We start from the raw sequence: 14620 nt of genomic DNA on the forward strand, positions 1-14620 counted from the left end.
GGCTTTACAAAAGAAGTCTTGGGCCTTGGTGTTTATTGAGAATAACACTGTTGCAACTTGGGTGTTGTCTATATAACATCTGCCATATTTATATCTGTAGACCTTGTATTGTCATTTTACATGATTTCTAATAGCTCTATCACTAAAATAAGCTTAATTATACATATAGTAACTATGGCTATACAGGATTTTCTTTTTATATAGTTATCACAGTGTTCAAGGGCAGCCATTGTCTTTTATTAATGATGTAGTCAAGATTTGTCCTTCATATTTTTAGCAGGCAAAGACCTTTGTAATGATATAGTGCTTTGAGAACCATAGGTCCCTTATATTTTGAATAAAATAACAGTAGTAGTAGATGAGAAGGAAGATGAGAGGAAACTTTGCATGCAGGGATATATCTGATACCTTCAGCTATCCTGCAGAGATGCCCAATGTATAAATGAATTCTAGGCCTCCAGTAGGCCATTGGTGCAGTCTAAGTAGCCTTAGCGCATCAACTAATAAATTCATGAAACTTGCACAGTTTTCGTAGGACGCAGTCCAAGTTTTATACCAGCTTTGATGAAAACTGTCAAAAATAGATTTACATGGTAACAGTAAAATAGCTTAAATACTGAATGTCAGTACTTTAAGCTGTGTGACGCCTTCCATTCTGAGACACTGTTTTAATTTTCTTTTAACTGCCAGCTATCCAGACTTGCTTTCAGTGCTGCTTCAAAATGATTTTTTTTTTTCTGTAAAGTTAAAATTAAAATAGTTCAGATGTTTCAAAGAACCAGTTTGCCATGTTAACAGGCTTTGCATTGCGTGTGAAGGGTGTTTTTTATTCTTCCAACTGCTGACAACCCATGGAAGGTTCTCATGGTTTTATGTAATAGAACAAGAAATTAAAATTTATCAGTAAGTCTTGCTTTGTGGCAGGTTGTCTTTTCCTGCTGTTGTGAAAACAACTAAAACTTAGCCAAGTTATAAACCTCCGTAAAATCTGTTCATAAATACTTGGAAGAGATCATTAGACTTGGGCAGCTATTTTTTCTTCTTAACAGTTGCTTTGGTGACCGTGCTCTTTTTTCCCTTTTCCCCTTTCCATTCTCTCTCTGTAGTTCATGTGCATTGACCTGTGTGCATGTGCTCTGTTGTCACACTCTGGGGCTGAAGAGAAATTTTCTGCAAGGGTTTCTTTCAGTTGACAGAAACTCCGATGCCTTATGCACAAAAGTAGAGGAAAATTATTACTGGAAGGAAAAGTACAGTAACAATGAAATTAACAGTCAAATCATGTGCTGATCATCAAGGGGTAAAGTGGGAGGCAATCAACTCAGGTGTTACAGAATCACCTTAATTTTCGTATTTTTAACTATTAGTTGCGTGAATTAAGAGAGCATTAAAGTTTATGACACTACGAGGGGCTGGAAAGACAGTGTGATTTTCTTAAACGGTAAAAGTGTTTGTAGGCGGTTGCAGATAAGAATGGACCATCTTGGTTAGTGTTTATATAATAAACACTATGAAATCATGAACTTGCAGAATGAGAAAGGACTAGGAAGATGCTAGCTATCTGAAGAGACTAGAATAGAGATTCTTTCTAAAACGATAGGGGTATTCCTGTATCTGTAAGAAGAAAGCCTTATCTGTTTAATATTGTGATTGATATTAATGAGAAGTGGTAAGAAGTAGCTGATGATAAAATTCTTAAAGTAAACAATGGATGCATGTTATTTCGAAGTAGGTTCCTGAGTTGAGTTGGGAGCAAAGAAAGAAGTTTTTATAAGAAGGAAAAAAAGGTGATTGATATATAGCTCTAGTAATAATTGCTCTTAGTAGCTAAAAATTCTGGAGATGAGAAAACACTCCTATTTTTAAAATTTTTTTCGATATTTCTGCTGTACCACATGTTATTTGAAATTTTAACATATTTTGGTATTGTAAGTATATTGGGACTCATAATACATACTGTATTTCCTTTAAATATAGGGGGCTACTGTGGGGAAGTGCACAGTAAAATGGTTGGTTTACCTTGTTCAATTTTTTTATTTAAACTCCAAGGGAGATAAGAAAAATACTTCTGATATAAGAACAAATGTCAATATGAAAAGTTTTTATAATATTCTGTCAGTGCACAGGGATTGTTCCATACTAGGGTACTCTTTCTATTTCATGAGTCTCTGTAGAAATCCTTTTTGTAGAAAAAACATTAGCCATAATATAATTTCTGGTTTTTAAATATTTTGCTGCATACTTCTCTTTGCCTAATCATACATGAAATTCTTGGGGCGGTGGGGAGAAAGGTAATACCTCTATGGTAGAGGACAGGACATGTAACACTGACTTACATAATGTTGCTCCGTACAGCATTATGGAATACTCAAACTTGCATATGACTGTTGCAACAAATGACTATAGTAGCAGATACTGAAGTCCTCTTTTCTGCAAAGGAGAAAAAACAATATGAAGATATAAATAAGTAGACATAAGTTTTGCATCAATGTCTGTATTGCATTTATTATCTGTGTTACTGGTATGGATTTCCCACCATGCTACTATATGAGTATAGGCTTTCTGAATTACTTCATATTATACGAGGAACACTTCTCCGAGCATGCATGTATTAAGCTGTACTGGTATTTTTGCACTTTAATAAAAGTGTTTCTTACCTTCATTCTTTGCTCTTGTGCTATTGAATACAAATCCATGTAGGTGTATCAAGGTGTGAAGAAGCACGGCTTTTTGCAGCCCCACATGTTGGCAGAGCAGGAGGTGGTTATCACCACATACGATGTCCTCCGCACTGAGCTGAACTATGTGGACATACCCCACAGTAACAGCGAAGATGGGCGCCGCTTCAGGAACCAGAAGCGGTACATGGCCATCCCAAGCCCCTTAGTAGCAGTGGAGTGGTGGAGGATCTGCCTTGATGAAGCACAAATGGTTGAATGCACTACTGCAAAGGTATGACATTTCCAGTCAGGCATTTATTTAACCTGAAAAGGTTTTGACAAGCTCATTATAAATAATACAACAGACTTCTCTTTCCCACTCTTAACATTCAGTGCACTCAAGTAGTTTGTCCTTGTAGCTTGTTCTTTATAAGGGAATTTTCTGTTGGAGATATTGACTATTAAATGGTTCTGATGTTAGAATTTTGGCAGACTGTGAAGTGTATCCAGCTCAAAAAATATTTAACATAATCTATACTGACAGTTTGAAGAACTGGGTCATCATGCTGTGTATAATGTTTGATAGTTTCAAACAAGACACTAGCCTGTTCAGGGACATGGTTCAGAGGCATAGATATGGCCTTTGGGTCTAGAAGTTAAAATAGTCAGCAATGTGTCTGCAAACACTAGGGTTGCCGTCTGCAGAGAGAGATTATTTTAATTAATATTTGTCCATCCTTTTTGCCCAAGGCAGGAGGACAAAAATGCTACTTACATAATGCTTATAGACTTTTTTACATAGTTCCTTTTGCTAACTGTTTGCCTTTTGTGAAACCTTAATTGCACTTCATTACTTGCAAGTGGGTATGGCTTTTATCAGCTCTCAGCTACCCTCAAATAAGCTCAATAACTTTATACCCATTTTTATAATACGTTGTACCCATGCTGCTTATAGGTCTGCTAATCTTACTTACTGAAAAGATGTTTGGACTTCTTAAAAGCAAGGTCCATGTGTTTTCAGACTGTGTTCCACTTTTGGTTTTTTCCTTTCCTACCATTGGTTCTATCTTCTTTTGCTAGGCTGCTGAAATGGCACTCCGTTTAAGTGGAATAAATCGCTGGTGTGTCAGTGGCACTCCTGTGCAGCGAGGATTAGAAGGTGAGGTTTTATGTAGCAGTGTCATCTGTGGTTTTTCTTGCATTGATATTTAAGCAGTGGTTTGAAGCAGTTAAAATGTCTGCTAACTTTGCTCTGAATTCATTAGGTACTCTGACTTGATAAGCAATAAACCTTCGGCATGTGATGAAAACATCAATAAATCTATCAATATAAAAAAGGTAGAGCTGGAATCTTTTTGTCTCCCTGAGTTAGACAAATACTTTGGGGAGCAGAGTATGTCAAACAGCTGACTCAAGTCTGTTCTTCAGTTTTCACTTAACAGAGTGGGTAAATATTAACCCCTCTCTATTGCAGCTGAAGACAGTCTACTCTGGTTACAGAATCCTTGTAACTGTCGAATACAGCAAACAAAGCTGTATTTGCTTTTTGCGTGGCCCTGCATAAACTGCTGTGGGCATCAACTGCCATGAATATAAATGCTAAAAATCTTGGTAAAGCTTTATAAAACTGTTTTTAAGTCCTTATGTGAGGACTTAATGAATCGAGATGTGTGGAGTAGGGAGCTGTATGTTAGCAGGTGTCATTTATGTTGTCTTTTTTGTGAGGTACTCAGTTTCTGTAGACAGACTTCAAACAGAGACAAGAAAAAAAAAAAAAACCTGACTTCTTTATATCCTTGTGTTCTTTGATGGGTTTTGAGATATGCGCTACACATTGAGGTGGTGAGTCTGAAAGTGGATAAATCAGTGTAAGCATTTGTATGTATTTTTGAACAATTGTTCAGATGCCAAACTACTATAGAAGTCAATATTGTAGATGAATTCATTATGGAAGTGTAGATTAATATTAAGAATACATATAATAGTTGTGAGAATACACAGTTAATAAAGCAAACAATATAGAAGGATGTGATTGATTTGGCTGTCACAATTTACTTGTTCAAGTCCTTATGTACTATAACATTGATTTAATATGTATCTGAAATGTCATATTGTCCATAAAACATGTTTGCCAGGTGCTCAGGCTATACTGATGCAGCCCTCATCACACAGGGGATGAAAACTGCTGACTAATTTGAATCTGTGCCACCGCTGCTGTAATGAAGCGGGATAGGACTGCTGTGTAAACAGTCTCTTCCTGCATAGAAGAGATTCTTAGGATTTTTCTTGCCCTGGTCTATGATGTATTTGGTGAAATTTTTTTTTGGCTCTTGGCTGAGTACCATAATTACCATAAAGCTAACAGAATAAAGAATATAGCCATCAGATCTTTTGAATAACTATTTTTAAGATACCATCGTATATTTCTATTTCCGCGTTGTCCACATGCAGCATTTAAACATGTGCTTCTGTATTTTTCCAATAAGATTTAGAAATAAGCTTAAAGTCAGTATATCCTTAAATTTCATTGCCCAAAATGATGGTTTTCTGAATTGGGCAGAATTAGCAAGCTGTATTCTCTCAATTAGGAAGAAAACAACAAAAGCGAGTTTTGTTAATTTCTTCTGCATTGGTAGAAAAGTGAAAGTCTTCTGAATTGCAGTCCCTTCTAGTATGGTGGGCAACAGACAGTTGGTGCACAGCAGGCTATGAAGTAATGATACTGAGCAATATTGTTCTAGAAAAACCTGGCAAACCCAGTTAACCATATGCAATCTTGTGATTTCTGCCTCTTGCCTCTACTCTGAGCAGGTTTAAATTCATTGCTCTGTTCTACTAAACCTGAAATTGCAAATAGTTACGTTCCATCAAGTTCAATGAAAATCAACCACTAGCAAAAGGAGAGAACCCCCACCCCACCTTCCTCTACCCGGTCCCCTGCCTCAAATTAGCTATTTTGGTGGGGGAATGACTAGGAAACAGGTGGAAAGGATAATGGCCAGAGTGTAATTGCTTTATGCCTGCTAACTTTTGTATGAAAGTTTGGGTTTTTTTGAGGGATATTGTTAAGTATTAAAACGCAAACATTGTTGTAAACCACTTTCTTTTCTTGGCAGATCTATATGGATTAGTCCTTTTTCTTGGAGTTGATCCTTACTGGGTCAAACATTGGTGGGACCAACTTTTATATCGACCTTATTGCAGGAAAAATCCTCGGCCTCTCTACAGTCTAATTGCCAAGATAATGTGGAGATCAGCAAAGAAGGATGTGATTGACCAAGTAAATAAGAGCTTTGGGTTTTAAAATTACTGAACAACATTTATCAAAAGCTTTATTTGCAAATTACTTATTTTCTTTCTGTAATTGCAGATTCAAATCCCACCTCAGACAGAAAATGTACACTGGCTTCACTTTTCTCCTGTGGAGAGACACTTTTATCATCGCCAGCATGAGGTGTGCTGCCAGGATGCGCTGGCAAAACTCAGGAAGATTTCTGACTGGACTCTTAAGCTTAGTAGCCTGGATAGAAGGACTGTGACCTCTATTCTGTACCCTTTGCTGCGGCTGAGGCAGGCCTGCTGTCATCCACAAGCTGTTAGGGGGGAGTTCTTGCCGTTACAGAAAAGGTGAATTTCTGGCACTTCCTAAATGGCTTGCTTTGTCCAGAGCAAAACTATGATTGTCCCTAATGGCGCAAGATCTTCTAGTTCTCAAACCTATTCTTAAGCTTCGTTAGTTAGAAGTGCAACTATGCCACACGAAGCTATCTGACCTCAGAAGCTGAATAGAATGCAGTAGGATGGTAAGGTAGTTTTTGTGTTAAAAGAATGTAGTACTGCGAGGCAAGTTGCTTTCAGTGACATTTTAACCCTATGATGCTGATGCCTATCACGGTTTGCAGGTGGCAGATTGAGTGTAAAACAAAGCAGATTCTTTTTCAGTTTTAAATAAGCTCACTGCTTTTTCTTTGCCTCTTACAAAACTTATGTTTGTAAATGAGAACAACGAACAAAATCAGTAAACAATTAAATAATTCTTTAATTTAAATAAAATGTTAATGTGAGGCTGCAGAATTTGTAAGATCCACACTTGAACAAACTTGAAAGCTGTTCAATTTTTTCTTTTTTGCATGCTTTCAAGATCATCTCCGTCATGAGTGCCCTGCAAATACCAGTTCAGTCTCAGCCTTTGTTAGACCAAAAGCTTGTTGCTAGCACTCTTTGCAAAATGTAGCTGCTACTTTTACAGCCAGTTAGAGATGGGTTGTGAAAGAACAGGCCATTTCCATTCCAGGCTCTCAGAGCATTGTCTGCGTTGTTTTCTTTTTAAATTATAAGTAGGGAAATACTTAAACTTTTCACACTGGCAGTGCTGTTCCTACTGTTTTCTGCTCTTATTCATCCATTCTATTCAGTCTCTTTCTATCCTTCTATGAAGTTTTGTGTCCTTATTCCTTTAGTAACTGTGGTGGAAAAACTAGCAACAAAAATCAAATCTTTCTTAAAATCATATGTACAAAGAAAAATTGTTTCCCAGCACTATTTATGTAAGCTTTTTTTATGAACCAAGCTTGACTGCAACAGTGGACATTCCCAGAATAGAGAGAAAATTTGGCTCATGGCTTTGGTTGTGGGTTGGAGAATAATGGAGAAATTCAGTGCGAGGACTTTGAATAAGAGAAATTTACTGAAACAAGGAAGTTGATGCTGGTGCATATGGATGAGAGAAACAGGCCTGAAACAAGAAAGCTGAGTTGGAGCATGTTCTATGCTAGATTACTTTTTCCCCCGACCTGTGCAATGAAGGTAGTAAATGAGAACATCTACTCAGCAAAAATATAGCCTTCAAAATGGAGTTTTCTAGGCTTCCCTAGTTAAATTGAATAAAACCCCCTTTTTGTCTTATTTGGTAGTCTCAGGCTACGTATCAAATTGTATACTTTATACGTACATACTTTTGCTTTTATAATTTTTCTTGAAACTCCTGATGGTTTTAAAAATGAAAGGTAAGCAGTAGTGCTAGAAGTATCAGAGTATGAGCAGCAGGTGCTGAGTGTATTTGCCAGTATTACCTCTGCAGAATTCAGCTAGTTATGAGCAGCAATTATATTGATTTCAGGCCTGCTTTAGTGTAACACTGTGGTGTAAACTCAAGGAACAGTTTCTGCAAATGGAACAGTGTTGCAAGGAGGGTAAAATAAAGGCCTAGTCAAGGATACCCCTCCAGCATACCTTGGACTCAGACAACACAAGAGTTACATCACCTCTTACTCTACTCCAGAGCAGTAAACACCAAATAGTAAATGCTTCTCCTGAAGGTGAATGAGGTTGAAGAGTACATTTTCAGGGAGGGGTGTAATGTCTGGTCTCACCACAGCAACTGGTCATAGAAACAGCCTCAGGTCAGCTGTTTTAGACTGCTGTTGCAGTTTAGTCTCCTGTCTATTCACATCAGTCTCCTTTCTGCCAGGGTTCTTTGTCCCTTGGCCTTACTCCAAGCTATCCTTTGTGCTTCTTTCTTTCTTTCTCTTTTCTCATCTCTGTTCTTGCTTCTCACTCTTACCTCTCCATTTCCTGTATTTTCCTGTTAAGCTAATTATCTTCTGACTAAATTCTTCTTGTGAATTACAAATATTAAAAACAAATGTAGAAAAGGAAGTTTAAAATGATACTTGCTAATCTTCAGTGTTCTCATTTCACACATTTTCCTCTTTAGCTTGACACCTCATCTGTTTTGCATGTTTAGATTGGTAGCAGAGGGAAGAAATGCAGTCTTTCATAGCCATTTTCATTTGAACAGCTTCTAGCAAAATGAGGTCTATTTTTGCTTGTTTCCAGTTCACCACTGTGAGAGAAGGAGCAAAATATTTTGTCCTGTGAAGGATTATTTTACCTAGTTCTAATTTTCCTCTTGCTTCTTATTTCTGTCTATTTTTAGGAGATGTCAACCTCTTGATATACTCAAGTTAGGTAGCATAAAGCTCTAGCTGCAAGAAAAGCTGATGGTCGGGGTTTTTTTAATAAGTAAATAAATCTCAAAAACATTTTCACAGTATGTTGGAGTCATGTAACAATCTTTCATGCTGCACAGCGTAACAGTTTTACTTTTTTAGTATTGTGGTTTTGTTTCAAATTTGAGCCATTTAATCTCCATTTCAGCACCATGACTATGGAGGAATTGCTTACATCTCTGCAGAAGAAATGTCGAACAGAGTGTGAGGAAGCTCACCGACAGCTGGTGTGTGCTCTTAATGGCTTAGCTGGTATCCATATCATTAAAGGTAAGACTGGATGGCTATAGCATATTATTTACTCCTTTTGATAGGCTAATTATGGTTAAGATGGCACCATGTAAAAACAGTGGCTCTTTTGAATTCAGGGAAAAAGCCGTAATGAAATCCTGGGAAACTAGAGTGGCTTGTTACAGTGTTTGTAACAGAAAACAACATTCATTCTAGATGAGGGAGAACAGAATAAGTGTAGTTTGGTGAATCTTTGAGATGTCTTAGACTATTTCTGGAATTTTTGTTTTATATTCTCTCTGAAGTCTACCATCTATGTGTACTGGGACGATAAAATGTCATACTTGTGTAATTGTACTAAACCTGCTTTTGTTTTACCAGTACTACTTTCTGGGCTTCCTTTGTGTCCTCTGCCACACAAACTGCTATGCTGACTCTGCAATCTGTTTGCTGCTGCCTGCTATACAACTGTGTCGATATACATTTTATTTGAAGAGGGGAAAAAAAGCTTTGGATCGGGAACAAAAATAATTATATTAATCTTAAATGTTCCACTAAACAAAGTCATAATAAATTAAAATGACTTAGTCATGAATGTGAAAGAAAAGCATCTTTGCCAATTAGCAAATCTGCTTGAATTTTTCCAGCTTGTGTTAAAGTCTTGCTTCAAAAAGGAGAGCAAGCAAACTGCCTGTTCTGCTACTTGCCTTAAAGAAAGATTACTTTCAGATTATATTTAGTCTGTAGTTCGTAGGTTTGAAATACTTTGTTGTGATGGCAGAATTAACAAAATTTTTCAGGTAGAATTAAGTTCTTAAAGATTTCTGTACGATTACATACTTTTAAAATACACTAGTAGCAAAAATTAAGTTTGGCCTTTTTCGAAAAGCAAATTGGTGAAAGTCGCATCTGGTGAGAAACAAAGCAGGACTGAGGCAGAGTTCTGGTCTATAACTTCCCTCCCTGCTTTCAGCATTACTGTTATACTCAGTCGTTTTTATCAGCAAAGAGGAAGTGCGCCTTATGCTCAAGTAAAATCACTAATTTATTGTTAGTATAGGTGAAAAGTTGAATTGCTATTAGTCCAGATGTAATTGTTACAGGTGAAAAACTAATAATTATCATGCTTACTTGTTTCTACTGTTTGTCCTGCTTTTATGTTCACCTTTCTGCTGCCTCTCTGGGTCCTGAGGTCAATGGTTTCATACTGGTGGTGGCAGTGCTATGGCTGGTTGTCTCCACCTGGAGCTCTTCATTGGGAGGAATATTTGTGTTGATGGTTTCTTCTTTCTCCCTGAAGGATCCAATGAGGGTCTTTTTATGTTTGCTAGCACACCTTTCTCTTTCTTCATGGGTCTGCAGTTCCACCTTAACACCACACTTAGTGTACATGATACGTTTTATGAATGTTACATGCTATTTCTTTGTTCTCTTTGCCCCTAAAAGCAGTTTTGTCCAGCTCTAGGTCTGCATTTCTTTGACTATGGGTGAGTTGTTTATAGCCATGGCTTCCTTGTTTGCTGCCAAGCCTGTGCACGATCTCTTAGCATCCCATGGCTGTACTCCTCTACACTGCATCCTGTATCTCTTACTTTCCAAGGCCTCTGCTGTTGTTACTAGTCCTGTATTTCTCTACACTACATCATGGTGTTAGCTGTAAATATGTCATTCTATGTAGAGTAACTGCTTGTTACTGTTACCTACGTAAAGCTGTGATTGTGCCACACAAAGATAAACAAGAGTTTAAAAAAAATTAGCCATAAACACCTAGTGAATCAGAGAAATTGCTGTCACAGCAAAGCCAAGTAAGACATCTAGGCAGGTCAGAAAAAATTCGAAGGTTGCCTGACAAGTCTCAAGCTTGAGGCCTTGCAAAATCAGCACATAGCTTTTGTCCTGTTACTAGTAATGGGAATAGTATATTGCAGGACTACACCCTTGCAACTGGCAACTGTTTCAAAGTAAGAATCTTGTTGAAATAGTTGTTTACACTTCAAGATAGGTAGGAAGATGTGGGTTTTTTTTACCCTGTTATCTGTCTTTAGTTTCATGTTCCTGTACTTCTCTGTGTTTGAAGAGTCATCTTAGACTATCGCTGGCTAAATAATTTTCCATAAGTTGAGAAAATAAAGCAAAAATGGATTAGTTTGGGGGCTTTTTTTGCTGCTTTTCCATATGCAGCTTAAATTTTGTATTTTTTCTTAAACTTATAGAATCTACTTTCTGAGAAGCGATTGTGATGTTAGGAGCTTACATCAGTAGTTATACTCGCTGCATGTATTTAATCATTTCTGCATTTTTTGAAGTATGACACAACTTTCATTGCTTTCACTGGAAAGTGAATCATGTATTTGCAGTGCAAATTTAGTAACACATCACTGCGGTGAGATGTAGATGATGTTTATTTAGTGCAACATGTGAGATTTTTTTGAACTTAAGCAACTGTGAATACATATTTTAAGATCAAGAAGTCTACAGATCTTGGAGTCACAAGAGATATGTAATTTGGAAACTGCTTTAGTCTTTGTAAAATATAATACTCCCTGTCTTTTAACAGTTGGGTTTTTGGGAGGGCACTGAGTGGAAGAATGAATAGGGAAGATTTGCTTAAATACGAGCAAATATTGTACAGCCTCTCTGAAGCCATCTTAGTATGTTACGAGTGATGGCCTCTCCTGGCTGTTTGTACATTTAAAAACCAATATAATATGCATATGTTTTTGTTACTGTTTTTTAATTCAGGAGAATATGCATTGGCTGCAGAGCTGTACAGAGAAGTGTTACGATCATCTGAAGAGCACAAAGAAAAGCTCAAAACAGATTCCTTGCAAGTGAGTAAGCATTCAAATATAAAGAGATATATTTAAGAACTGGAATGCTTTAGTTTTAATTTGGCAGGTCAGTCTTTTATTCCTCCCAGTGGTGTGCTGAATGACTCTTCCAGCTTGCTGTTATTATTACAAACTTTAGACAGGAATCTGTCCAGTGACCTTCACATTTCCTTTTTTTTTTTTTTTAAAAAAAAAAAACCTACTGTATTTCTAGAAACTTTTCCTTGTGAGTCTTTGTGATATCCCAGAAACAGTGCATGATCTCCACCTGCTGTTTTGCGATAAACTTAACAAGCTGAATTCCTAGACTTGTATCTACCCACTGTGACTGCCCACATTAGTGGTACTATATTGCATGCTGCAAATACAGGATGCTGCATTTGCATCAAGAATAATACTAACGTGCTAAATGATAAAGAATAATGAAATTGTTGCACTGCAGAGGATGTTCTCTGAAAGGGCATCAAAACATCAAAAAGGATCAAAGTGAATTTTCTCTTCAAGAAATACATTAATATGCTTTGAATACTGTGTTTAAAATATGAATATATTCTCCTGATTAAAAAAACCCAGTGGTTCTCTAAAATCTTTATATTTCAAGAAATATCAGTTCTAAATTGACCAAAATTCTCTTAAGTGTAACGAGATATTTAAAATGTTAAAGTCAGATAAATAAGAAGTGATCAGTTGTCTATTTCTTTACTTTGCTTTCTTCACTAACTCATTCTTTTACTATCTTGCATGAGGTCATCTGATGGCTTTGTTTCTTTGATCTTTCCTTCTCCTTTGTGACTTCCCAGAAGCATTTTTTGCTTAGTGTAGCCATATCAGCATGAACTTGTTAAGCTACTCATAACAAGATATTAATTAAGCTGTTTTACTGGTTTATGCAAACCAATAAAGCAATTTTCTTTCTCAAAATGTACACTGCATAATATTGCCTTTGTGTAATAAAGCACTTCTGAGTACTTCCCAGTTGTGTACACTTAGCTCTATAAGATGTTGACAAACCACTGCTGGCCAGTGTCCCTCAGTGGCTGAGGTTTTAACAGGGCAGAAGTGAAGTGAATCCAGGAGGTGAGAACAACCTCCAGCATCATGAACTTGTGCCCTTAGTGTGAGTTTGTGGGATGTATGCAGGCAGCATAACATTAGGGGTCTGGTTTGAGAAATGTGGGGTGAGCTTAGGGAAGAGGAATAGGGTTGCCTTATATTAACAATCAAGTTTATTTCCCTTAAAAATAATTAAAAAAAAAAAAAGTCACATTTATTCGTCATCATTAATTTCAGAAAAATTTAAAATATGAAAAATTGTTGAAGATTTCAAGAGCTGGTTTTTTTTTCCCCTATACTTTATTTTGCTTCAGACAGACTAGGCAATTTTTCTCCTTCTAATATTCTGAAAGATATTACAACAGAATTTGGTCTTAGATAAGTATCTTATTTTCCATAATAATCAGGGACTATTTTAATCAGGTGGCTGAGTACAGGACAGAATCTGATGACTTAGTGTCACACTTGCCTGCTGATTTACTTTTATGGTGTTGAAGAAGGTCTTTTTAATGTTTCATTTCCTACCTCAGTAAAATGAGGAAAAGAATGTTTGTTTTCTTTATAAGATGCTTCCAGATTGACAGAGAAAAAAAATAAAGCTAATTTAAAATGAATACTAATTTCTTTCTATATGTTTTCATTGCTGTTTAAACTCTTCCTGTCACAGATATCACAATGTATTTTTTCATGATTACTGTTGACTTTGTGCATATCTAGAGACTTCATTCTACTCACAACTTGATGGAATTGTTGCTGGCAAAGCACCCAGGAATTCCCCCAACTTTACGTGATAGCCGACTTGCAGAAGAGGTAAACATTGTTCATTTTTATATAAATGTATTTTGAAGAGCACTTTTTTTTTTTTCAACATTTTCTCTTAACTAAAGAAATAACATTAAACAGCTTTCAGGTTTACTATGTGCATAATTATCTTGATAGTAGCAGACAAAGGAAGATTTAAACACACCCTAGAATGCACAAAGTAAAGGTATCTAATGAAATCAGAATGTAATTGTGAAAGATGCATATGTGTGTACATGTTACTTGTAAAAAAAAGTTATTTGTTTATCAGTTTTTAAAATATCAAATAAACTGGTGTTGATCTTATTGTGGAGAGACCTGCAAACCAAGAGAGGTTTTCACTGTCAGAAGTAACATTAATGAAAAAATTATATCTGATGCATCTAAAAATAATGAAATTTAAACCTTTCTTGTTATTTCATGGATAAGTTTTATATGTAGGTAAGTTAAATTGTCCTGTTCTCAGATTGTTCTAAAATCTTTTTGTTTACTTATTCAGCACAATATATTTTAATGTACAGAGAATAAGAATTATGAGTTAAATTCCAGTTCCTTTTTGTAATACAGTGTATTCCTATTGTGTTTGGGTGTGTCCAGAAGCAAAATTGCATAGTTAGCACTTTGTTTGTCTTAAATTATTTTTGGGCTAGATTCTAGAGGAAAAAAATAATGCTAAATATTGCTTACGAATGAAAGTGGGTAGCATGTAAGCAGCTAGCCATTTTTAAAACATTAAGGCAGCTGGAGCGTTTTTTACATTTTCAATTATTCCTCATAAATATGAGTTGTGCATAATTTAAAGTCTTATTTCCATACAGGCAGAACAACTTCGACAGCATTATATGAGTAAATCCAATGCAGAAGTTGCGGAAGCCCATCAAGCCTTGCAGCCAGTTCTTCAGACCATTCGAGAGCTCCAGAGAAAGGCAGGTACCTCTTATATGTATTTAGTCTTTGAATTTTGAGGTTTTCTTAAATATTTTCATCTGTTTATCCAGAACTCCAGCCATTTATTATCTCTAGCAGTTCTAGA

The 14620-nt window shown here is 36.3% G+C and overlaps 1 protein-coding gene across 5 annotated transcripts in view; it reads left to right on the forward strand.

The window, feature by feature from the left end:
- The window catches only part of SHPRH (SNF2 histone linker PHD RING helicase), a 50952-nt gene that overhangs the window by 13199 nt on the left and 23133 nt on the right, over positions 1 to 14620 (forward strand). For all 5 annotated transcript variants that reach the window (XR_013922020.1, XM_080342633.1, XM_080342635.1 and 2 more), the window contains 8 exons: positions 2701 to 2952; positions 3741 to 3819; positions 5777 to 5940; positions 6031 to 6287; positions 8820 to 8941; positions 11645 to 11733; positions 13504 to 13596; positions 14406 to 14513. Coding sequence is in view for 4 of the 5 variants with exons in the window: in XM_080342633.1 (XP_080198759.1) it covers positions 2701 to 2952; positions 3741 to 3819; positions 5777 to 5940; positions 6031 to 6287; positions 8820 to 8941; positions 11645 to 11733; positions 13504 to 13596; positions 14406 to 14513 (1164 nt within the window). In the remaining variant the exon portion in view is untranslated. The remainder of the gene's footprint in view (positions 1 to 2700; positions 2953 to 3740; positions 3820 to 5776; positions 5941 to 6030; positions 6288 to 8819; positions 8942 to 11644; positions 11734 to 13503; positions 13597 to 14405; positions 14514 to 14620) is intronic.

Source organism: Nesoenas mayeri (assembly GCF_963082525.1).
Source record: "Nesoenas mayeri genome assembly, chromosome: 3".
In the NCBI taxonomy this organism is placed as follows: Eukaryota; Metazoa; Chordata; class Aves; order Columbiformes; family Columbidae; genus Nesoenas; species Nesoenas mayeri.